This window comes from Nesoenas mayeri (genome assembly GCF_963082525.1).
Source record: "Nesoenas mayeri genome assembly, chromosome: 26".
NCBI lineage: Eukaryota > Metazoa > Chordata > Aves > Columbiformes > Columbidae > Nesoenas > Nesoenas mayeri.
Window position 1 is genome coordinate 4,589,520 of NC_137552.1, and position 24,537 is coordinate 4,614,056.

General features: G+C 64.6%; 2 protein-coding genes across 5 annotated transcripts; both read left to right on the top strand.

Annotated features, from left to right (window-relative positions):
• Window positions 1-471: 471 nt before the first annotated feature.
• On the top strand, window positions 472-15,914 carry WIPF2 (WAS/WASL interacting protein family member 2). 4 transcript variants are annotated; one of them, XM_080359818.1, is made up of 10 exons: window positions 497-547; window positions 1,279-1,614; window positions 7,755-8,030; window positions 10,722-10,846; window positions 11,313-11,445; window positions 11,605-11,724; window positions 12,153-12,812; window positions 13,692-13,901; window positions 14,005-14,106; window positions 15,149-15,914. In XM_080359818.1, the coding sequence occupies exons 4-10, from the start codon at window positions 10,784-10,786 to the stop codon at window positions 15,187-15,189; spliced, it is 1,329 nt and encodes a 442-aa protein (XP_080215944.1). In that variant the 5' UTR covers window positions 497-547; window positions 1,279-1,614; window positions 7,755-8,030; window positions 10,722-10,783; the 3' UTR covers window positions 15,190-15,914. The 4 variants fall into 4 exon arrangements, with proteins under 4 accessions (XP_080215945.1, XP_080215944.1, XP_080215943.1 ...); XM_080359817.1 differs by lacking the exon at window positions 7,755-8,030; XM_080359820.1 differs by lacking the exon at window positions 1,279-1,614 and having other exon boundaries at window positions 502-547.
• On the top strand, window positions 15,533-20,818 carry CDC6 (cell division cycle 6). Its single transcript, XM_080359816.1, has 12 exons — window positions 15,533-15,667; window positions 17,572-17,796; window positions 18,084-18,302; window positions 18,375-18,574; window positions 18,711-18,877; window positions 19,037-19,143; window positions 19,270-19,409; window positions 19,489-19,589; window positions 19,717-19,781; window positions 20,182-20,381; window positions 20,469-20,609; window positions 20,688-20,818. Exons 2-12 carry the CDS (start codon window positions 17,583-17,585, stop codon window positions 20,775-20,777), a joined length of 1,644 nt encoding a protein of 547 aa, XP_080215942.1. The 5' UTR covers window positions 15,533-15,667; window positions 17,572-17,582; the 3' UTR covers window positions 20,778-20,818.
• Window positions 20,819-24,537: the final 3,719 nt, after the last annotated feature.

The following is a 24,537-nucleotide window of genomic DNA, read 5'->3' on the forward strand; positions in this document are numbered from 1 at the left end:
ATGTCGTAGCCGTGCGGGGGGGTCGCAGGCGGTAACACCCCCGGTGCTCCGCTGCGGCCGGGCGGAGGGACCCGTGACCTTCCCAAGGTGGCGGGGTGACCTTCCCAATATGGCGGCCGCCAGTGTTCCCTCCGACCTTCCCAACATGGCGGCCGCCAGCGTTCCCTCCGACCTTCCCAACATGGCGGAGCTCGCCGCGGTAACCGCGCCGGACCGCGGCACCTCCGGCGTGCAGCGGCGGCTCGACCCGGTGCGGGGAATCACCCCCGGGCGGCACGGAGCCCCCCTCGCTCCTCTGTTCGCCCGCGGAACCGACCTTCCCAAGATGGCGCCCCCGCAGGCCTGCGCCGCTGCACGTACCGCCCTTCCCACGATGTCCGCCCGACCTCCCCAGCATGGCGCCGCGGCCCCGCCGTGCCCCGCCCACATCCGGTCCGTCCGGCGCAGACGCAGGAAGGGGCGAGGGCCGCCATTTTGTTTGGCGGCGGCTGTCGGCCGGACGGCGCCGCGGGGCCGCGTTTCCGGGTGCGGCGGGAGGAGGCGGCGGGTGAGCGCGGGGGCACCGGGCCGGGGCGGCCGGAGGGGCCGGGGCCGCGGCCTGCGGGGCCTCGGGGCGGGGTACGGCGGCCTGTGAGGAGGCCGGGACCGCCGGTGGGGCGCCGGGTGTGTTGGGCTGGGCGGGGGGTTCCGGGGCAGGCCGCGGTGCGGCCGGGACCCGCCGTGCTGGGGGTGGGCGGAGGGTGGTGCGGGGATCTCCGAGGGTCCCGGCGAGATTTCCTCCCCCTTCTGCTCTCCCCGTGTCACGGGAAGGTCCTTGTCCCGTTCTTCCCTTCGCCCCCCTGCCCAGGGGTCTCTGTGAACAGCCGCTCTGGGGGGTTGTGGCGGGTTCTGCTGCTCTGGGGGGTTTGGGGCCGGTTCTGTTGCTCTGGGGGGTTTGGGGCCGGTTCTGCTGCTCTGGGGGGGTTGTGGCCGGTTCTGCTGCTCTGGGGGGGTTGCGGCCGGTTCTGCTGCTCTGGGGGGTTTAGGGCCGGTTCTGCTGCTCTGTGGGGTTTGGGGACGGTTCTGTTGCTCTGGGGGGTTTGGGGCCGGTTCTGCTGCTCTGGGGGGTTTGGGGCCGGTTCTGTTGCTCTGGGGGGTTGTGGCCGGTTCTGCTGCTCTGGGGGGTTTGGGGCCGGTTCTGCTGCTCTGGGGGGTTTGGGGCCGGTCCCGCCGTCCTGTGGCGGGGGGATGATTCTCCCAGGCCAGGCCTGGGGTCCCCAAGTCCAGTGTCTCCTTTAGGCCGGGTCCTGGCAAACTGGGACCTGAGCAGCATCTACCTGCGCGAACCGGAGCGCAGGGCGGTGGATAAAGAGCCGGTGGAGCCGATGTGCCGCTCCCGCTCCGCGCAAACACGGCCGTGGCCGCGCCGCCCCGCTCCCCGCCCGCCCACGTCGCCGTCCGGCCTTGAGGACCGAATTCCAGCTGCAGCTTTGCACTCCAGACCCCTCCGGAGCCGCGAGCAGACGCCAATAAGTAGCTGATTGTTTTCCCTTTGGGACGGAAGGAAAGCGGCGCTGCTGTAACCGTGAGCAGCCGCGGCCTTTCCCCCGGCCGGGACTCAGCAGGATCGATGCGGTTCGTGCCTGTTTGGGTGTGCGTGGCTCTCCCCTGCTCCCCTCCGTGTCCCCTCTGCGCCCATCGCGGTGTCGCTTGGTTTGGTGTTTGCCATGAGAAGCAGCGAGCGCAGGGCTGGGTTGTACAGCATCCTTTTATTCTACATGCGCTGCTCAGAAACTATTCAGGGGTTTAACTCGAATCCCCGTTGCCGTTGAGCATCGGGAGGAGTCGCCGGCTGCCTCCTGACCCTCAGCTGACGGGTCCCTGTGTGTGCTGAGCTCCTCGTGACTTCCCCGCTCCGCGTTTCCCAACACGGGCTGGGAAGGTGTCGCCAGGAGCCGGTGCCGGCAGAGCTTTTGCATAAGAACCATTGCGACGAACCGCAGGCTGAGCGGGAGCCCTCAGAGAGGCGCCGCCGTCCCCAATCGGCCTCGTTTTACCTTTGGCAGGCTCAGCCGCGCGCGGGTCTGGCCTGAGCTCTGGTGTGAGCGTCGCTGCCCTGCCAGCGAGGCCTTAATCTGACCTGGCTCCCGTCTCCGCCGCCGAACGAGCCGGTTTCCAGATGAGGTGTGAATCCACCCGGCTCCAACAAGCTCTCCGGGGCAAAACTACCTGGCGAGCGCATCCTCTGCTTGTCACAGCGTCCTCTGCTTGTCACAGACCAGCTGCCGTTCTTGTCTTATCGAGTCTTTATCCCCAAGGAGTTTCAGCCGCGGCGACGTCCCCTCTTGGCACACCGTGCGCCGGCGGCCGCGCTCTCCCGCTGGAACGCGAAGGCAGAGCCTGTTTGCCCGTGTTCGGGAGCACAGACCCCTCTTTGTGCCACGGGGGCGGGGGAAGGTTTGGCTTTGTCCCACCACCGCGAACAAAACGGGAACTGTCACCCGCCCTGCGCCAAAGCGGTGCCGTCTGGTGTGCGCCCGGTGCCACCGTTCCCAGCGATTTGGGTCCGTTCGTGGCACTAAAAGTTGGTTGGTTGGTGCCGCAGACGTGTGGTGCCGCACGGCTTTTGGCTTTGGCGTTAGACCCCGAGACGAAAGTCGCCGTGCAGAGTCGCTGCTCCGCCGCGGCTGGATTTTCCGCCCTTGCTTGGCCGCGTTACCCTCGAGGTGACACATGCCGGTCCTCCCGCGCTCTGCCAGCGCCGAGGTGACGGGGCGCGTTCCAGGTCAGGGCTCGCTTCCCGCTTTGCTTCACTTGAAAGCGCCGTTTCGAGCACTCTGGTCCGTGTCTGACCTACTTACTTACATCTGGCGGCTTGGACGGGAGGCAGATCTGCTCTGCCAAAGAAGTAGCTTTCTGTTGAGGAGCGAAGGTGGGAGGAGGGAGCGGGGGGGTATTGCTCTCCTGACGAGGGGCCGAGCGTCTTGGGTTTCGGCTGTTGGCTTTGCCAGGGTGGCTCTGGCACGAGCGCAGCTCCCAGGACTCGCTTCTCGCTGTTTGAAAATTAAATGGTCTTTTCCAGAGCTAAACTGGCATCTTGGGTTCAAACTTCGCGGTGGGGCGGTGGTTGTGGGAGCCAAAATGTGCTGCGGGATGGCGTGGAGCTGCGGCTCAGGTGCCTTTGTGGTCCCTTCGGCCCGTCCCCACCACCTGTCCTTCCTCTGGTGTTTCCCACAGCACTGTGGCAATTCCTGCAGCGCGGCAGGACCGGCTGCACCGGCCCCGTGTCCGCGGCGTAGAACGTCCCTCCGGCAGCGCCGGGGAATAGGAGCAACTGCTGGGTGGATACGGGGGCTTGTGGGGAGCTCTATGATCTCAGTCCTTGCAGGAGCAGGGGAGGTGAGGAGCAGACACTGCTCGGTTCGGCGCGGCTCGCTCGGTTCGGCGTGGCTCGCTCGGTTCGGCCTCAGCCATCTGCGCCCTGGGGAGACGGGGATGTCGTGCCAGGCGCTGCGCCCCGGGATGCTGTTTGCTGGGGCTCAGTGCTGCTGCGCTCAAGTGGCCTTGTAGGGTCTGACCTGCTGCTGTGGCACTGCTGCGGTGCCAGGCTTGCTCCTGCAGCCATGCACGCTCTTGCAGCGATGCGCTCTCTCCTGCAGCGACGCGCTCTCTCCTGCAGCAGTGTGATCTCCTGCAGCGACGCGCTCTCTCCTGTAGCAGTGTGATCTCTTGCAGCGATGCGCTCTCTCCTGCATCAACGTGATCTCCTGCAGCGACGCGCTCTCTCCTGCATCACTGTGATCTCTTGCAGCGATGCATTCTCTCCTGCATCAATGTGATCTGTTGCAGTGATGCGCTCTCTCCTGCATTAGCGTGATCTCTTGCAGCGATGCGCTCTCTCCTGTAGCAGTGTGATCTCTTGCAGCGATGCGCTCTCTCCTGCATCAGCGTGATCTCTTGCAGCGATGCGCTCTCTCCTGCATCAACGAGATCTCTTGCAGCGATGCGCTCTCTCCTGCATCAACGTGATCTCTTGCAGCGATGCGCTCTCTCCTGCAGCAATGCGATCTCTTGCAGCGATGTGCTTTTGCAGCAATGCACTTGCTGCTGCAGCGATGGGCTGCTGCAGCGATGCACTTGCTCCTGCAACGATGCACCCCTGCAGCAGCGTGCTCACTCCTGCAGCAACGTGCTTGCTCCTGCAGCTTTGCACTCCTGCAGCGCTGGCTCATGCCCAGGGCCTGTCTCTGCTTTTGCCAAAGCAACTGAGCACCCTCAATGTCCCCTTGGCTGGGCTGGATCCTGGCTCGGTGGCCTGGGAATGCTGGTGACTTTGCCCTGGAGCTGGGAGTGACGGGGCTGCATCCCCAAGGACCAGCCGAGCGCGCCCGTCTGTCCCACCCCGTCCCTAGACCAGTGTCACCGCCAGCCCTCCCCTCCCTCAGCGCCCGCTGGGAATTTGCAGCGTGTTCTTGCCCCGAGGAGCAGCCGAGCGCGGATCCGACGGTGCGGAGAGCTCGCCCTGACGCCGCTCGGCTCCGCTTCCCCTTGGCACCCGCACAGGCGCTTCCTTCGCGCTCCCCGCGAAGGGATCTCACCGCAGCCTCCCCCCGCGAGGGCTCCGCCGCCGTTACCCGTCCTGCAGCGTGGATTTGGGAGATTTCTGTAGCTTTAAGCTCTCGCACGAATGTCAAGCGTAAGCGCGTGTCCCAAAATAACACTTAAGTGCTGACTGTTCTACGGTAGGTTGTAAATTTTCCCCTAATGACTCTTGAGTGCCAACCTGGTTAGAGGAAAGACGCGTGTCTTTAGCCAATTGAATTTTTTAGGGTTTTCTGAGTGGCTGCTTCCTTTCCGCGGGGCCGTTGTGGCTTTGGGGTGACTTTATTCCTCGGCGAGGACGGTGCCGCCTCCCGGTGGCTTGTGCTCTGCCTCCCTCGCTTCCCCTGTGTATTCTGGATGGCGAAGGGGCGCATCGCTGCTTGGCCTTTGCCTAGGAAAACCCTGAGAATACTTGGCCGCGTTGTGTGGAAACAGCGGGAGGCTTGGGCTCCGCTCGCCGCCTTTGGGCCCGTTCCTCGGGGCAGCTCTTGCAAAAGCGTCCAGGCGGGAAGGTGGTGGCCGGGCAGAGCCCCAGCACCTCTGGCCTGCAGGAGAGAGGTGACACAAGGTCCTGGAGCTGGAGGTTTCTGTCCCCAAAAGCAGAGGAGGAGGAGGTGAGAGAGACCCTGATGGGGGGGACTGTCCCCTCTGGGGGCTCCTGGCCCAGCCCTGGCGAGCGAAGGGGCCAAAGTGCCACAGGTCAGGACGGAGCGGGCTTGGGTTGGTTGTGAGCGTGTTTAAACACTCTGCTTAAGCTTAGGTGCAGGGGTTTAAACCGGAGCCAGTCCTGCTGTGTTTTAGAGGCACATTTATTCCCCAGCCAGGCTCCGGAGAGCAGCAGCGTGTGTGTGTTTAGCTCATGGGCTTTCACCAGGGTTTGTTTTTGATGGTTGTAACCAAACCCTTCGGGTTGGGGACTGGGCAGACCATTGGCTTTTCTCCTAAATTGCCCACGCAGCCCGTTGGGTCTCGTGGTGCTGTGACCTCTTGCGGAAACGCTGCCCGTTGAGCCCATGCTGGAGGGCAGAGGAGGAAGAAATGTCAGACCTTGGCGTTGCTTCTGCTTGTTCCCGACCACTCGGGTACCGCGGTGAGTCTGGGAGGAATTAACGTGCTTTTTCTTCCCAGCAGAGTTTCCCCTGCGCGTTTCGCCGCCCCGGCCTCGCGACTCAGCCCTGCGAACGCCGCGGCAGCTGACGGCCTCGACTCAGGGTGGCAGGATGGAGCCGGAGACCGCGGTTCCTGCTCCCGTCCATAAGCTCAGCGCCGCGGAGCGTCTGGTGCTGGTTGAGCGATCACTTTGCACGCTGTCGGTTCTGAGCGACGCTCGGGTTCGTTTTGTGTTCCTTGCTGGCGACGCCGCAGCCGGGCAGGGACCAAAGGCTGACGCTGCGCCCTCGCAGGCAGCCTTAGACACAGCTCGTTAGCGCTTGTCTCTAAATGAATTTGGCGTGAGCATGTCCTGGCACCGCTGGGGGGCTTTAAAAGGCTCTTGGATGTGGCTGGAGCTCTTCGCTCCTGCGACCACCGAGGTTTTTCGTGCACCTCGAGCTGTGTCACCTCTGGCGTGCAGGAGATGTTTTTATCTGAACACTGACACCGCCGGGCTTGGGAGCCGCTTTCCATTTGGCGGCGTATTGTTCTCCACCGGGCGCGGACCGGGCGGCGCGTTGTTCCCAGCCACGCGGGTCACGTCGGGAAGTCCCTGCGACTGTCACTGCTTCCTCCGAACAATCGGAGGTGTCCCTCGGAGAGAGCGGCAGCGCAGAGCGGTTCCTGCCCGTCCCCCCGTGTGCCACCTCTCCCTCCTCGGCTTCCTTTCCCTGCCCGCCTGGCACACGGGACAGGGAGAGGCAGGGAAGTCCGTGGTTCCTCCTGGGACCGGCTTTTCCTGCTCTTCCCTTTGCCTAATGTCAGGACACGATTCCCCGCTCCTGATTAAAGGTTTCCTCTGCCAAGCGAACCCAGCTGAGCCCGCTGGGAAGCTGCTAAAGACCCACCTGACTCCGAGGTCCCGGGGATGGGGAGACACAGGCTGTGGAATTCATCCCCGAGGCGTTTAGAAACTTTTGTGTCCGGGGGTTTTGTTCAAAAACGCATTGTCAGTGACCGTGGGTTGTTAATAATTCACAGCGAACGTCTGAGTCCCGCGGGGCCCGAGTGTGTGTGTCTGTCTGTCTGCACGCAGGGATGCACCGGCTCTTCAAGACGCTCCAAATCGAGATGGCAGCTCGCTCTCTTAAAGCATGCTGATACGGTTGTTTTAAAAGCCTGAATGACCTTAAATCCTGCGATGGCTGTCTTTCAGGATAAATTATTTATGGTGCGTCTTCGAGCGCCGCCGCCGAAGCCTTCGCTCCTCAGAAATGTCAGGCTGCGGAGGACGCGGGCTCTGAATTTGGAAGGGTTGTGAATTTGGAAGGGGTTGTGCTGGGGGTGAGCGAGGCTTTGGATGGGAAGAGGTGGAAAACAAAGGTGCCCGTGGAGGCGGGGGCGGGAGGGGAGGGCGTTTGAGAAGGTCCAGCCTTGGAAGTCGTCCCCAAACCGGTACAGCCGCATTCTGCAGCCGACATCAGAGGCTTGGAAATTCCTCTTGATCTGCAGTTCAAAGCCGCTGCCTCCCCAAGGATGGAGCCGCTTCATCTCGGGTTTGCAAATGTGGCTTCGCCTCGGCAGCCGGCTGTGAAATACAAATCCGCCGCAGCGCCCAAATCCCCCTGAAAAGCGAGGAAACGCGCTTACGGCGTCTGAAGGTCACCGCTGCCTGTCCTGCTAACACGCAGCCCCCGGGGATGCGCCGAATCCGGGGCTGCTGCCTGCAAAAGGCGTTTATTTCATTTCCCTTCACACCAAACGGGGACTCGCAAAACGCCTGAAAAATGTGGCGTGTCACCCTGTCCGCGCCAAGTCTGGCTTAATTCACCTGCTCTAGAGGAGATGGGGAGTGCTGAGTGTAACGTTTTGGGGTCTTCATAGTGTTTTGGACCCCGGGTTGGAAGGGGAGCGTTGGCTGGAAGTGCCGGGCTGCCCCATGTCGGGTTCCAGCTCTGCGGAGTCACCTCCATCTCAGCGAACTCTCACTCCTCCAAAGTGCTTTTCACACCTTGTCCTCCTCCTGCTTTTCTCGCAGTTTATTGGCTTTTAAAAATTATTATTTTATTTTATTTTAAAAGGCAAACTAACGCACAAACTGCCCCTCCTGGCTCCGCCGAAGACGAGTTCTCCACACTTTGATTAACGGGTGCGTCTCGCTGCCCCAATTCGGGGCTTTCAAGCCACTTTCCCCGCAAGTAAAACCAAGGCGTATGAATCCCTCAAAGCCTCGGATCCGGTTTGCTGAGAGGATCCCTGGAAACGAGGAACAAAGGAGAAGAAACGCAGAGAAACGTCTGTCGGAGCGACGCTGTTTCAAAGGTTTCCACAAGGCATGTGCCAGACGTTAAGGGCTGGTAAGAAGTGCTGGGAGAACCCCCTTCTTTCTGCTTTTCCTAGAGGATTTAGATTGTGTTTCTAATCTTTACCAGCCGTGTCTGTCTTTGTGAACATTAAAGATCCAGGCTGTATTTTCAAGCCACAAATCACTCCAGCATTCCCACCCGGAGGCTTCGGCTTTTCTCGCGGTGTGAAACAACCGGCAGCCGCCGTGTGTTGAGTTCCGTGCCTCTCGATTTTGGTTTTTCAATGTGACCTTCGCTGTTAAACCACAACAAGGCGGCCGGGGCCGTGCGCTGAGACGAAATGACCCGTTTCTCGGGAAAATTCAGCTCCAGTTTCTCCTCGAGCCGCTTTAGTTTCAACTCTTCTCTCCCCTCCTCTCGCTCTTCTAGGTCAGAGCGTTTATCCGAATGCGGGTTTTGGTGCAGCGCTGGTTCTAAGGGCGCGTTAGACACGTGGAGATAACGCCTCACGGGTTTCTTTGTAGAATACCCCTCTCCTCCCTGGCTGTGCACACGGGAGGGATCACTGGGATTGTCCCCAACTGCTCTGCTTGACGTGTGGGGCAGCGGCGCAAATGGGGGGAACCTGTGTGATGTGTTGCCCTCGCAGACATTGCGCCGACATTTTTTGCGACAGCTGACAAACCCCCGTCTGTCTGTCTGCGTCCGGCGAGGCCGCGTGTCCCCGTCACGGGAGCATCTGAAGGGGCTCGTGTCGCCCCAAGTGCCCCAAGGTGGGAAGTGTCACCCTGTGAGTAGTCACAGGAGCACAGCGGGGGGGTGACGCGGGTGTTTCTGTCCCCGTGGGCCGGAGGTGACAGCGCTGGCACCGCTCCTGCGCTGGCTCAGGCCTGTGACACACGAGAGCGGGGCCGGAGTCTCGTTACCTGGCACATTTCTCAGCTCTATCTCTGCTAATTACCTCCCGCTGCCGGTGTTCACACAAGCTCGGGGCTCTCCTGCCTGTCCCCTCCTGTTGTCACGTCACGTTGTCACGCCGTCCCCCCGATGTCACGCTCTGCCCTGGCGCCGGTTTGCGCCGTCCCGGCCCTGCCATCCCGCCGCGGGGTGGGAAGGATCATGGCGAAAAACCATTCCTGTTGCAACACGTCCCGGCAGCCCCGACGAGCACGTTCTGAGCCGCCTCTGATCTTGCTTTGATGGGACAGGTACAGGCTGAGATCTCGAGTGACTTGGAAAACGCCGGAAAATAAAGGGAGGAACGTCTTTGCGATGAGGGTGTGCGTAGCCGAGGAGTTTCTCGCTCGGTAAAAGAGCTGCTTTTAATTAAAAGCTGGTTTATTTATTTCTCTTCCCGAACCGCAGAGAGCTGGCGGTTTGCTGAAGGGCAGAGGAGCCACCGGCATCGTGGCGATGCTGCTGGTCCCTACGTCCCGTTCTCAGGCTGCTGCTGTGACACGAGTGGGGACATCTGAGACGTGAGGACGGACCCGCTCTCATCCCGGCTTCCCATTAGTTTATGTAGCGCAAAGTCTCAAAAGGGACCTGGATTTTAATACCTGATAAAACCATTTCAAAGGTTGTGGGCACCTGGTTTTGGTGCCTGGAACATAACGAAGCTTTCACTGTGGCGGTGGGTGGATCCATCGCCTCGTTGCGCGTCCTGGAGGTCGGGGATAAGAAGCTGGAAGCTTCAGGTGTGAAACTGTCCTGTTTTACCTCGTGTTGCTATTGTGGGCCCTTTAATGCGTATAAGGAACAGGTTTCCTGGGGAAAGCTGTCTGTGTTCATCCCCTGCCTCTTGGGCTGCCCCGAGCACCCGAAACTGCCGGCGTGGCGAGCGGGGCCGCCAGTCACCGCATTCCTATTCCCTGAGCCGGTGCTGCCGGGACGGCCCGACCTGCTGCTGTCAGAGGCACGAGCTCACCCCGGCCCCGTCCGGTGAGCTCCCGGTGATTCAGGCTCCTCTTCCTGTCCCCGTTTCCTCCGTTCCCAGTCTCCGGTGCCGACTGGAGCTACCGGGTTCCATAGAGCCCCACTGGTGAAGCGCTGCGTGGACCAGGAGCCGTTCTGGGTGAGCCGCGGGTGCATGATGGATTCGTTTTGGGTTTGTGATGAGACTGATTGAGCTGTAACCAGAGCGGGGTTGGGAAAGCTTGTTTCGCCACCTGCTTGGGGGTTCTTTGGAGCTGGGGAGCGGAGTGGGGTGCAGGCAGCCTCCTTGGGAGGTCAGTGAGGTGGGATCCGAGCGGTCGGGGCTATTTGGGGACAGGGACGTCTCTCCTTGGTGCGAGCTGCAGGACAGCACTGCGCTGCGTCGTCTGCGTTCCTCTTAGGGATCCGTCTGGCAGGTTTCGTGGCATCGGTGCATGGAGGGACCCGCTGGGGACACGTGCCGGCGCTGGCCGTGTCGCTGATGGGCTCCTGTCGCGCTTCCACGCGCGGGAGCGGGGCTGATGGCGCAGGGTTGGCTTGGTCGGGTTTGCTCTGCGCGGCGAGACAGCTGCGTGAAAAACGTCCTGAGTTTCAGCTGTGGGTGCTGCGCTGGGTTGGGAGTCTCAGGTGATTTGCGGTGGGGATATTGTCCTGGGACCTGCTGCTCCGGGCTCTTGGGAGAATCCAGCAGCTCTTTGGAGCCAACTGGAAGAGAACAGCGTCAGGGTGCTGCTGCGCCAGCCCCAGGGCTGCGATTCTCCTCGTCTGCTTTCCCCTCTGTCCCTGACACCTCCTCCCTCCCCGCAGGAATGAGTGACCGCGCTCATCCCCAGCGCTGAGCAGCCAGAGCCGCCGGGAGCCGGGCCAGGATGCCGATCCCTCCGCCCCCGCCGCCGCCGCCCGGCCCGCCGCCCCCTCCCACCTTCGGTCAGGTAGGGCTCTGCGGGTTGTTGGGGGGGCCTGTCCCTCATGGTGCTGCTTTCCGGCGCCTCTGCGTTGTCTTTGGACTCCTCAAGTCCAGCCTGCAAGAGCTTCGGGTGACCCACGGGCTGTGCCTCAGTTTCCCTTGCAGCAGAGTCTGTGCACGGAAGGCGCACGTGTGGCTTTACTTTACATTAGTGTCTTCTGCTCCACCGTGACTTAGGGAGAGCAGATGTCCCATGTGGCTCTAACTGAGCTGTGTTTTTGGCTTAGGTAGGACAGGAGCTCAAGCTTGCCCTGCAAAATGGGGACATCACCTCCTGGGGCAGCCGCGTTGCTCTGGATGAGTCCCCGGAGATGGCAGTTTGCTGGCAGGGGGGCCTTGGGGCTCGGCGGAGAAGTGGGGTGCTCCTGCTCTGTGATTCGGGGTGTCCGCACGCACAGACGAGCTCCTGCTGAGCTGCTTCTTGTCCCCAGGCGAACACAGAGCCGCCGAAACTGAGCCGAGAGGAGCAGCGTGGCCGCGGGGCGCTCCTGCAGGACATCTGTAAAGGGACCAAGCTAAAAAAAGTGACACAAATCAATGACCGGAGCGCACCAATCCTGGAGAGTGAGTACCCGCCTGGCACGGCCCCGGAGGCGCTCAGTCCCATGCTGAGTCCTGCTGTGCCCTTCAGGACGGCTGCTGGGCTCTCACCCGTCCGGTTTCCAGCAGCTCCTTGTTGGAGGAGCTGGTAAGACCGGGCTTAACCTCTCTGCCTCCTTTCAGAGCCCAAGGGCAGCGGTGGCGGCAGCTACGGCTCCAGCTCAGCTGCAATCCAGCCGAAGGGCGGCCTCTTCCAAGGCGGTGTCCCCAAGCTCAGACCCGTGGGAGCGAAGGACGGCGCAGGTAATGGCTGGCGGGCTGTGGTTTGCATGGGGGTTCCCTGGGGGTTGAGGATCTTGCCGTGTTTGCCTGGGGATTTGAGCTGGTTAGAGGCGAGGACCCCAAATCAACATCCCCGCCGCGGTCTCCTACGACACAAACCTCCTCGGAGGGACCGGGAGTCGCGTGTGTTGCTGAACGTTTCTCTCTGCTGTTTTCTGTGGCAACCTGCCTTCCAGCAAGCCAGAGAGCAAATAGCAGTGGTGAGAGAGGAGCCGTGTGTGGCTGAGCGCCGTGCCAGCTCCCTGCCGGTGCCAGACAGCATTCCCCGCGGTCTGGCCCTCCCTGGCCGAGCGGGCAGCCTGCCCTGCGCGGGCTCGGGGACGGAGCACGTCGCTCCCGCTGACTCCTGTGCTGTGCCTGACTGGTAACTCCGCTCTCCTTCCCTGCAGACAGCTCCGGTAAGCAAACACTGCAAGTCCCCGGTTCCAGAGCAGCCGCCCCCAGGCCCCCGGTGCCAGCCAGCAACAACCGACCTCAAGACGATGCCGACAACAGCCGGGCGTCTCCGCCGGAGCTGCCGCGCACGCAGAGACCCTCCCTGCCGGATCTCTCCCGGCCCAACACCGCCGGTGGCACCGGCATGAAGCACAGCTCGTCCGCCCCGCCGCCTCCCCCGCCAGGACGCCGGGCCACCGCGCCCCCCGCGCCCCCGCCGGCACACGGCACCAAGGTGTCCTCCTACAACCGGGAGAAACCCCTGCCGCCCACCCCGGGACAGCGACTGCCCGCGAGCAGGGACGGACCCCCTGCCCCGCCGCCCGTCAAGCCCCCTCCCTCCCCAGTTGCTATCCGAACCGGGGCAGGGGCTCAGGGCCAGTCTCTCGCCCCGCCGCCGCCCCCTTATCGGCAACCCCCCGGTGTCCCCAATGGCCCTTCCAGCCCCATCAACGAGTCGGCCCCGGAGCTGCCGCAGAGACACAACTCCTTGCACAGGAAGACGCCGGGTCCCTTGCGGGGGCTGGCGCCGCCGCCGCCCGCCACAGCCTCCCCCTCTCTCCAGAGCAGTCGCCCCCCTCCGCCGGCCAGAGACCCCCCCAGCCGGGGAGCAGGTAAGAACCGTTGGCTCTGCCAGACCCGGCTCCTTCGCAGCTGTGGTGGATGGATCAAGCTGTGGGGGTTTTCAGGGGGTTATGGGGCTGTGGGGCATCAGAACAGGCTGCCCAGGGCAGTGCTGGAGTCACCATCCCTGGAGGGTTGAACAGACGGAGATGAGGTTCTCAGGGACGTGGGGCAGCACCGGGGGTGGGTTATGGTTGGACTCGGTGATTCCCCAGTGCACACAGAACGTGTCCCCGCTGCCGGGAGTGACGATGGCTTTGCCCCAGTGTCCCCCCCGTGCGCTCCCGGGCTCTGCATCCCGACCGCAGCTCCCGCCTGGTCCCCTGCCAAGCCGCTCTGTCCCTGCGGCCCTGCCAGAATCCCTCCTTTGAGCTACGGCTGGGGAGCTGCTCTGTGTGTAATTAGCCTAATGAGGAGCGCGAACCACCGCTGTGCACCCCTGGGAGATTGGGCAGGAGCGAGAGGTGGGTCGGAGGGGCCGTGTGTCCCGTCACCACCTCAGTGCCGGTGCGGATGTGGCTTCCCAGCCCCGGCACGCAGCTCTTGGCTCCCTGTGGAGCCGCTGCCCTCAAACCCCCGTGTGTGCGGGGTTGTAGCTGCTCCTGAGTTCCCCTCTCGTGCAGGGGGTGACCTCGGTTTGACGGGGGTGGGCGGTGAGCTGGGGAGCAGGCTGGCTGCTGCTGCTGCCGCTGCCGAGGAGGAACGCGGATATTGGGAACGAGCAGCAAAAATCTGCTGTGCGCACGCAGGAGCATCCCTGGGCCGGCCCGGAAAGCTCCGGCGAGGCCGGCCTTGGCCGTGCTGCCGGAGGGAGGGTTTGCCGTGGGGACGCCGCGGCTTGGCAGGCGCTGACCTCGCTCTCCCTGCAGCGCCGCCGCCTCCTCCGCCGATGCTGCGAAACGGGGGGCGCGACGCCCCTCCGCCTCCCCCTCCCTACAGACTGCACGGCTCCGCCGAGCCCCCGAGCCGGGGGAAGCCACCGCCACCGCCAACCAGGACACCGGCCGGGCCGCCACCGCCACCTCCGCCGGTGCGGAACGGGCACCGGGACTCCATCTCCACCGTCAGAGCGTTCCTGGGTGAGTCTGCGCCCACAGCGGGTGCTGATTTCCCCGGGGGGCTGGAGCTGGAGCTCACCCAGAGCCCCCTCCCTGACCTTCCCGTTTTCCCTGTTCTCTGCAGATGACTTTGAATCCAAATACTCCTTCCATCCCGTTGAAGACTTCCCAGCCCCAGAAGAATATAAATACTTCCAGAGAATCTACCCCAGCAAAACAAACAGAGGTAAGCGAGGGGGTGTCCGGCTGTCCTGCGGGGTCTGAACCCCCGTCCTGTGCTCCCGAGGGTGGCAGGAGGTGACAGCAGCGCAGCCGCGGCCACCGGCTGGAGCACAAGTGTGATGGGAGCGGCTGAGGGACCTGGGGAGCAGGTTGATGTTGGATCTGGGGAACAATTTCTTCCCCAAAGGGCTGTGGGGCATTGGAACAGGCTGCCCAAGGCAGTGCTGGAGTCACCATCGGTTGGACAGACGGACATGAGGTTCTCAGGACATGGGGCGGTGCCGGGGGTGGGGGAGCAACTGGACTCGATCTTGAGGGGCTTTTCCAACCAAAACGATTCTATGATTGTGCCGATGTGACCCACCCTGGGCTCCTGCTCCACGTCCTCTGTGCTGCAGTGTCACCCTGGGGCCTCCACACGCTCCCTGGGGTGCTGAGCCCCAAATGCAGCCCCTTCCGCTTGGGGTCCTCGAGGATTTGGGCTGTGTGGGTGTCCCATCCCACCTGTCCCCTCTTCTCCCCGCTGAGCCTGTGCAGAGAAACGCTGCCAGGCTTGTTTGCACCGGTGATAAGGGTTTTTGGTGCTGGGGTGGTTGTAAATGAACCCGGCAGCCGCCTCCGTGGCTGAAGCTGCTGTTGGGCAGGGGCTGGGGGGGTAAAGAGCCCCCGCACATCCCAGGATGAGCCCGAGCAGCCGTGCTCAGAGCCGGCATGGCACAAAGTGCCCTTGCTGAGCTGCTGCTGCACGTCAGCCCTGCGGATCCCGCAGGAGACTCCGGGGAGAACGGGATGCTCATTTATTTTTAGAGCCATGAATGTTTAATGTGGATTTGAAGAGCCCTGAGCTCTCTCTCCATCCGCTGCCGCAGCGGCTGCTTTCCAGTCGCAAATCCCAGGCTCCAGATCTCAGCGGGGAAGCTGCTGTGGAGGGGGGGAGGGCGGCCGCGCTGGATCCCGATGCTCCGGACCGCTGGTTCGGTGTGGGACGCGCCGTGCCGGCCGTTTCCCCGCGGGTTTTGGTCTCAATGGGTTTTCTTGCCTTGCAGCAACACGTGGGGCCCCCCCTCTGCCCCCCATCCCCAGGTGAAAGCGGCTGCGCAGGCGGATTGTTCCCGAGCAGAGAGAAGGAGCTCCCTCCTCTTCCTCAGACGGACCCTCCCCACCTCCCAGCCCCCCCGGATCCTGCATGAGAAACTCCCAGCGGCTTTTCCCCGGACGAGCAGACCCCCCCAGCCCCATGCTCTACACGGGCCCCCCCTCATCTATGCATCTCCCCAGGGACTTGGTGACCACGCCGGCAGCCCCGGTGGGTCCTTTCCTCCTCGCTCGCCGCAGATCCGGACATGAGGACATGGGGTGGACACCAAGCGGTGGGGACCGGGGGGGCTCAGTGCCCGATTCTTCAGGGCCAGGACAGGGCAGGAGACGGACACGGTGATGGGGGAGCAGGGACACCCCGCCAGAGCCTCGTTACCCCAACAGAGCCTCGTTACCCCAACAGAGCCTCGTTACCCCGGTGCACCCGATTGCTTTTTTGCACAGGAACCAGTGGAGGAGCCGGGGGGGTGAGTAGGGACCAACCCGACAGCATTTGGGGGGGGATCCCCCCTCTCTGCTCCCTTGTCCCCACTGTCACCCACTGTCGCACCCCAAAACCACCACAGCCATTGGGCTGGGTTGGGACGAGGAGGAGACACCCGGGTTTTAACGCTAAATTACCAAACTAGAGCATTTTAACGGGAAGACACTAATTGTCCTCGAGATGCTGTTACTATAGGGGGGGGTCGTTTGTTGTTTCTCACGTGGTGGGGAGGGACCTGGGGGCACATCCCCATGCCGGGGGGGCTCCGGCTGTTGTTTTGCCTTACACACTACCCTGTCCGACTGTTGGTACCGCGCTGGTTTTTCTGTATTTACTTGCAGTACCGGAGTGGGGGGGGCTGGACATTAACTGTAGTTACTGATCTCTTTTGTACGTTGTAAAAAGCTTGTACCATAGGAGGAAGGTTGGGATTGCTGCGGGGGTGCTAAACCCTCCCCTCTGACTGTTCTGAGGGTTGTTTTGGGGGGTTTTTTTGGTTCTTTTTTATTTCTATGAAGGTGAAAACTTTCCCCGAGGGTGAGGGACACAGCGGGGTGGGTTATTCTGGTGAATCAGCCCCCCCCCCAGCACTGCTGTTTGGTTTAATTAAAGGTTAAAGAAACGGTTCTTCCCAAGTGCTGCTGCCCCCCCCGGGGAGCGAGCGGCTGTTTTAAGAGGGAACAGAATAAAAACCGAGGAGCTTGACGTTGCATTTAAATAAAAGTAATAAAGATAAGATACAGGTGTCTGCAAGGGCCATGTCTAGGGGGGACGGGGGTGCTCTATGCCTCCCCAGGGACCTCCCCCCTCTTCTGGGGGTGGTTTATGGCCCCAGGGAGGGGGTCAGGCCCTTCCCATCTTCCTGCAGTGTGGATGGTACTGGGAGCGCTGGGATGCAGGGTGGGGGGTGCTGGGAACAGGGTGGGGGGTGCTGGGAACAGGGTTGGTGGCACTGGGGTCACCGGGAAGGCAGTGGGAGCATGGTAGGTGGGACTGGGGGTGATGGGGGCACTGGGAAGGTGGGATTTGGGGTGATGGGGGCGCTGGGAAGGGGATGGGGGCACTGGGAAGGGGATTTGGGGTGATGGGGGCACTGGGAAGGTGGGATTTGGGGTGATGGGGGCGTTGGGAAGTGGATTTGGGGTGATGGGAGCACTGGGAAGGTGGGATTTGGGGTGATGGGGGCACTGGGAAGGGGATTGGGGTAATGGGGCACTGGGAAGGTGGGATTTGGGGTGATGGGAGCACTGGGAAGGGGGCATTTGGGGTGACGGGGGTGCTGGGAAGGGGGGATTTGGGGTGATGAGGGCACTGGGAAGGGGATTTGGGGTGATGGGGGCACTGGGAAGGGGATTGGGGTGCCGGAGGCGCTGGGAAGGCGGGACCGGGGCTGCTGGAGCAGAATGAGACCTCAGACTGCAGCTCCCAGCATGCTTCGCGCTCCCCCAACAACTCCCGGCACGCCCCGCGCGCCATCGCTGATTGGCTGCTCGGCGGCGGACCCCTCCTCCGACCGCGGCTCTTGGCGCGGGACCTTGCGATTGGCGGCAGCGGCGGGCGGCGCAGCCAATGAGGGAGGAGGGGGCGGGGCCAGGTCGGGTTGGTGGCGGGAAGTGCCCGAGCCGGGGCTGAGTTGGCGCGGGAAGGTGAGTGGTGGCGGGTCCGGGACACTGCGGGGACACTGGGGAGACAGGGCGGGACAAGGCGGGACAAGGCTGTGCTGGGGGGCTACATCGCGAATGGCGACCTGGGACAGGGCTGTGGGGGCAGAGCCGGCCGATATGGAGCGGGGGATGCGAGCGGGGCTTGGGTTGGGGGGGGCAGGGGGTGGCCGGGAGCCGCGTGGCTGGGGGTCCCCCCGCCTGACCGTTGTCCCTCCGTCCGCAGAGCCCCCCACGATGTCCAGCAGCAGCCCGCAGCGCCAGCCCACCATCGGCTTCCCCCGCCGGAGGAGCGCCCGCCGCCTCGCCGCCCCTCCGAGCAAGAGCGGCGCCGACCCGCCCAGCCCCGACCCCTCCGCCCTGCGGCTCCCACCCCACCCCGGAGCCTCCACCCCCAGCACATGCTCAGCCCGGACCAAAGCGCTGCCCCTGAGCCCCCGCAAGCGCCTGGGTGAGCTCCATGTGCCCCCCGGGATAGGCGGGGGGGGGGGCGCCCTTTTCCCCAAAGCTGCTGTGGGGCTGGGGCAGGCAGACGGACCCAGCTCCATCCTGTCCCTCATGCAGCTGCGTTTGTGGCTCCTCTGCTTTTGGGAGGAAAAGCTGCTCCCATGGGGCTGAAGTGTGAAGGTTTTTCCCCCCGGGGAGAGTAACACCGAGTTACAGTCTCTTATTCGCACCCCCGAGCGCTGGGGTTGGGTCTGTGCGCTCGGCTGCTCCTCTGACCCGTCTGCCCCGCAGGTGACGACAACCTCTGCAATGTCCCCCACGCCCAGCCCTGCTCCCCGGCCAAGCGCAGCAAGGAGAACCAAGGCCGCCGCTTGCTCTTCGGGGACTCCCCGACATCCCCCGAGAAGCCCAGCACCCCGGGGCCCTCCCCACAGCACAGGGGGCAGGAGACCCCCCGGCGTTCGGGGCTCGGTGGGACACCCACCCGCACCCGGCTCTTCAGGCAGGAAGGTGAGTGTTCTTGGGGAGGGGGGTCCTTTGGCTGCCACGGCCCCCGCTGAGCCCTCTCCGTCCCCCGCGCAGGTACCTGCTACCAGCAGGCGAAGCGGGTGCTGCACGCGGCCGTGCCCGAGCGGCTCCACGCCAGGGACAAGGAGACCGGCGTCATCCGGCAGTTCCTGCGGGACCACGTCTGCGGGCGCCGGCCCGGCAGCCTCTACATCTCCGGAGCCCCCGGGACGGGGAAAACAGCCTGTCTGAGCCACGTCCTGCTCGACTGCAAGGTGGGATGACGGGGTGCCTGTTTTTGGGGAGCGGATTGGCAGGGAAAGGTGATGGGGACTGGCAAGAGGAGCGAGAGCTGAGCGTGACGGGTCGGACAGCGGGTGGCCGGGGGTGTAATGATCCCGTCCCCGGCAGGATGAGCTCGCCAGGAGCAAAACCATCGTCCTGAACTGCATGTCGCTGAGCAGCCCGCAGGCCGTGTTCCCCGCCGTGGCGCAGCAGCTGGGGCTGCCCGCGGCCGCCGGCCGGGACTGCGTGCGGAGGCTGGAGAAACAGCTGACGGCGCCCCAGGGACCCATGGTGTGAGTGCCCTGCCCGAGGGGGTTCCCCCTCAGCACCCCAAGTGTGCCCGGCACGGGGAGGCAGCCCTGGGTATCCCTGCTTGGGGTGCTGTGAGTGGGTCCCAGGGGTGGGGGGGCAGAGCTGGGGTTGATCTGTGCTCCCCCCCAACACCCCCACAGCCTGTTGGTGCTGGACGAGCTGGACCAGCTGGAGAGCAAGGGCCAGGACGTGCTCTACACCCTGTTCGAGTGGCCACGGCTGCCCGGCTCCAGGCTGGTGCTTGTTGGTGAGTGCGCGGCAGCGCCTGCCCTGGGGACCGTCCCCACATTGCGAGGGGCTCGTGGAGGTTTGGCTTTGCGCCCCCTCCTCCCTGCCCGCTCCCTCTGTCCTTCCTCACCCGCTGTGCCTGCAGGGTTGGCCAACGCGCTGGACCTGCCGGAGCGCGGGCTGGCCCGCCTCGCCGCCCGCCCCCACGGCGGCCCCCACACCCTCCGCTTCGCCCCCTACACCCGCGAGCAGCTCGTCGCCATCCTGCAGGAGCGGCTGGGCCAGGTGGGACACAGCAGGGACACACGGGGGGGGACACAGCGGGGGGCTCTGGCCACGCTGACAGCGCGCGGTGCCTCGGCAGGTGGCTGGTGACCCCGTCCTGGATGCTGCCGCGCTCCAGTTCTGTGCCCGCAAGGTCTCCGCGGTCTCCGGTGACGCTCGCAAGGCTCTGGATGTCTGCAGGTTGGTGGCTGCCCTGAAACCCCTGGGGCGGGTGTGCGTCCGGTGAGCCCCCCGCAGGGTGCCCGTGCCGGGGGTGCCGGCGCCGAGGCGGCCGCTCTGCCCGGCGCTCAGCGCTGTCGCTCCGCAGACGCGCCGTGGAGGTGGTGGAGCTGGAGGTTCGGAGCCAGACACTCCTCAAGCCGCTCTCCGGTGGTGAGTAACTGCTGCTGTGCCAAAACCAAACCCCTGCGGGGTTGCACCGCCAGGCTGGTGTCAATGGGGGTCTGGGGTCCCTTTCTGGGTCACCGCCAGGCTGGCGTCAATGGGGGTCTGGGGTCCCTTTCTGGGGCACCGCCAGGCTGGCATCAATGGGGAGGTCTGGGGTCTCTTTCTGGGGCACCGCTGGGCTGATGTCAATAGGGGGGTCTGGGGTCCCTTTCTGGGGCACCGCCAGGCTGGCGTCAATGGGGGTCTGGGGTCCCTTTCTGGGGCATCGCCAGGCTGGCATCAATGGGGGGTCTGGGGTCCCTTTCTGGGGTCCCTTTCTGGGGCACCTCTCTGTTCCCTTTCCTCGCCCTCCCCAAGGTCCCCTGCAGTTCTGTCCGTCCCACAGGTGCCTCCCCGGTGTCCCCCGTCCCCAAGCGCGTGGGGCTCCCGCACGTCTCCCGCGTGATCTCGGAGGTGTTTGGGGACCAGCTGACGGCCGGTGGCCACAGGGCCCCCGAGACCTTCCCGCTGCAGCAGAAGGTGCTGCTCTGCTCCCTGCTCCTGCTCGCCCGGCGCCTGCGCGCCCGCGAGGTGACGCTGGGGAAGGTGAGTGACACCGGGACCCCCTCGGGGCTGCGTCTGGGGAGCGGGGGGGTGTCCGTGAGCACAGCGTCACCGCTCTGCGTCCCCCAGCTCCACGACACCTACAGCCAGGTGTGCCGGCAGCAGCGTCTCCCCGCCGTCGACCAAGCCGAGTGTCTGTCCCTTGTCACCCTCCTGGAGTCCCGCGGCGTCCTGGAGCTCAAGAAGGTCAAGGAGGCCCGGCTGGCCAAGGTGCCGCGGGGGACATGGGGGGGGGCTCGGGGGGCCGGATCCTGCAGTTGGGTGCTGAGTGTCTCATCTCTCCCGCAGGTCTCTCTGAAGATGGAGGAGGCGGCGGTGGAGCACGCGCTGCAGGACGCGGTGCTGCTGGGCAGCATCCTGGCACAGGGGCTGCGTTAACCCCCCCAGCACCCCCTTTTCCGGCTCCTTGGCGCTGCCCCAGGGGGGATTTTGGTGCCCCCGGGGTTTGGTCGGAGCAGGGAAAGGGCTCTCAGAGGCTGTTGGTTGTTGGGTCGTGCTCTGAGGCAGTTTTATTGATATTGCTATTAATAATAATATTATTATCGTTAATCTCGTGTGGCTGGAGCTTGAGCGGTGGGGGCTGGCGCCTTCCCAGCCCCTTTGCAGCAGCGCCCGTGGACGGTGGGTGCTCCCGGCCCCCTCCCACCCAGCACCTCTGATCCTGGGTCCTGATGTTGCTCCCAGCTTGTTCGGAGCCCTTGGGGGCCCCCCCGAGCTGCAGGAGGGGGGTCCTGGTGGTGGCAGAGGGGGCGCAGAGTACACCCGGCCCCAGGCTGTGCCTGGTGGGGGGCAGCGGGGGGTCCCCTCCATCTCCTGGCGTTAATAAAGTTGTTGTGGTTCAGCGCTGGTTCCTGTCTCTGTCCCCCCCTTTCCCTCCCCACCCCAGTGCCGTGGGGGTCTGGTCGTGTCCCCCCCAGCCGCTCCCCTCCCCGGCTGTGCCCCCCCCAGCTCCTGGCCTGGGCTCCTGTGCTTGTGTTAAATAATAGACACTTTGACCTAATTTTGCAGCTTTCCTGGGTGGGGGCCCCAGGCGGGCGGGGGGAGCAGAGCGGGACGGGGGCTCCATCCATACCCTGTGTCTGGCCATTGTACCCCCCAACAAACCCCACCACCTCACCCAGGACCCCCGGCTGTCCCCCCAGTGGGCCAGGGAGAGGCCGCCCAGCCCAGTTCTGGGCGGGGACACCTTGGGGACAAGGCAGGCGCTGGGTCCTTTCCCAGCAGTGGGGAAACTGAGGCAGGGGCAGAGCTGGGGGGCTGGTGTCCCCCCCCATGGCCCTAAGCGTGGGGCAGCTGCTGCTGGCTATGGGGCTATTTATAGGCAGAGCTGCCATGTGTCAGACGTGTGCGGGGGCACGGGGGGCACAGCGGGTCCAGCTCCACGTCCCCAGCACAGCGGGGACCGGCACTCCCGGCTGGGCTGGGCAGGGGCTCTGCCCCACGTCCCCCGCGCCAGCCCCATGGCCGTGACGCAGCCCCACGGTGCCGCTGTGCGGAAGGAAGCGGGTGGCAGCGTGTGTGACCGCAGTGACGCGGTGGTGACACGGGCGGGCACCGCGGTGCCCCCGCTCCCCACATCATCACCCCAGCATCTCTGTCCCGGTGCCCAGCGTGGTGCTGGGCGAGGTGGCAGCAGCACAAGCATGGGGGGCACCCCAGGCCTGGCCATGCTTGGCATCCCCTGGCAAATCCGGAGAGCCCCTGGTCCTGGCACCGTCCCCAGGGGGCCTGGCTTTGGGGATGGGGACAGCAGGGGACGTGGGGTGGCAGGGTGGCCTCCCTGGCCGTGCCATCCTGCTGGGGTGCCCGCGGCCGCTCCAATCTCTGCCGCAGTGGATGAAAAATCGATAGCGCAGACGGATTCAGCCGCGGGTGCCGGAGCTCCCGCTGGAGCCGTTTGTCACCGCTTGGCGATGGGAGCTCCGCGGCTTGGGGACAACTCTGCCAGCCCCGGGACACCCGAGGACACCCGGGACGCCCAAGGACACTCAGGCCCAGATGGGTCGGCAGCCGCACGGGGCGGCTGGGGGTGGCAGGGGTGTCCCCCCACACCAGCACACGTGTGCCCACGGCCCCTTGCTCCGGCGCACACGTGAGGTGCCCGTGGGGTTGGGCAGCGCCCGGCGCGGCCCCCGGCGTGTCCGGCTGCGCGCCTGCCCGCACGTGCGCGGCGGGGGCCCCGTGTCCCCTCGGCGGTGTCCCCGGTGCCCCGGCTGTCTCCCTGTCCTCCCTTGCACTCTCCTTACATAAGCGGCCACGTGGCGGGCACGGTCCCCTCCCGCCGCGCCGTCACCGCCGGCACCCAGATTCCATCTGACAGCCCCGTTCCGCTCGGCTGCGCTCCTGCCGGGCACCGGGGCTGGGGGTGCGGGGCAGGACCCCGCGCGACCCCGCCGTGCCAGCGCCGGGATGGGGACGCCGGGGACACAGCGCTGTCTCGCCGCCGCCTCCCGCCCGCGCCCCGCGCCCCGCCGCCCTGCCGGACCTCGGCGCCCCGACGCCGCGGCCCCGTGGCCGGGTGGGATGCGGCCGGCGGTGGGTCCCGGCCCCGCGCTGGGGTGGTGGGTGCGGGGTGCCCACCCCGGTGGGCCGCGGAGGGGGTGGTGGGCTGGCGGCCGCGCACATCTGGGAGTGATTTGGCACATTCCTCTGGGCTGAGCACATGCCGGCGGCCGGGCCTCGCCGCGGCCGGCAGCGCTGGCGCACTGCGGAGGGGGCTGTGGGTGCCCGGGGTGTCTCCCCTCTCTCTCTGGGGAAACTGAGACTCAGAGCAGCCCCCCAATCTTCTTGCTGTGGATCCAATGGGCACCTGTGGGCCCTGGGGAGCATGTGGGTCAGCGAGACCCCCATGGGGCAGGTGCGGAGGCTGCCTGGGCTCCTCACACGTGTGCCTTCCCAGGACAGCGCTGCGGTTGTCCTTTTTCTTCCCTTTTTCACGGAAGAATTGCTTTAACCCCTCACATGCCCGCGGTGGGCAGCCTGGTGCGGTGTGAGGGACAAGGCGGTGCGGGCTCTGTCACCAGGACCTGGGGTGGGGGCAGCTGGTGGCAGTGAGGGCATCATGGCTGCAGCAGCATGGTTGATAGCCCAATGTCACTGTCACTGCCTGTGTCCCCATCCCTGGGTTAGCGGCTTTGCCAGGGGCAAAGTAGGTGGCCAAGGAACCCCCCATTGGGTACAGACACTGTACAGTTCACAAGGACCATGGGTGACCCCCCAGCCCTGTCCCTCTGAGCCTGGGGGAGCTCAGGGAACCCACATCCTGGCCCCCCCAGGGCTGCTCAGAGACCCACCCAGCTGTGTCCCCCACCCCATCATCCCATCCCATCCCATCCCATCCCATCCCATCCCATCACATCCCATCTCATCCCACTGGGCCCTTGTGGCCAGGAAGCCAATGGTACCTGGGGTGGGTTAGAAGGGGGTGGTCAGTAGGTCAGAGAGGTTCTCCTGCCCCTCTGCTCTGCCCTGGGGAGACCACACCTGGAATCTTGTGTCCAGCTGTGGCCCCTCAGTTCCAGCAGGACAGGGAACTGCTGGAGAGAGTCCAGCGCAGCCACCAAGATGCTGCAGGGAGTGGAGCATCTCCCGTGTGAGGAAAGGCTGAGGGAGCTGGGGCTCTGGAGCTGGACAAGAGGACACTGAGGGGGGACTCATTCCTGGGGATCAATATGGAAAGGGGCAGTGTCAGGAGGATGGAGCCAGGCTCTGCTGGTGACAACCAGTGACAGGACAAGGGGCAATGGGTGCAAACTGGAACACAGGAGGTTCCACTTGAATTCAAGAAGAAACTTGTTCCCGGTGAGGGTGGCAGAGCCTGGCCCAGGCTGCCCAGGGGGGTTGTGGAGTCTCCTTCTGTGCAGACATTCCAACCCGCCTGGACACCTTCCTGTGTAACCTCATCTGGGTGTTCCTGCTCCATGGGGGGATTGCACGGGATGAGCTTTCCAGGTCCCTTCCAACCCCTGACATTCTATGATACAGTCTGTGAGGCTGCCGTTGCGCGGCCCCTTTAAGAGCCCCCCCCGCTACGCGCGGCGCGCGCACCCACTTTCTCCCCTTCCGCCTTCTGGAGACTTCAAAGAGTTACAATGGAGCGCCGGCCCCGCCCACGCCCCGCCCCGCCAGCCAATGGGGC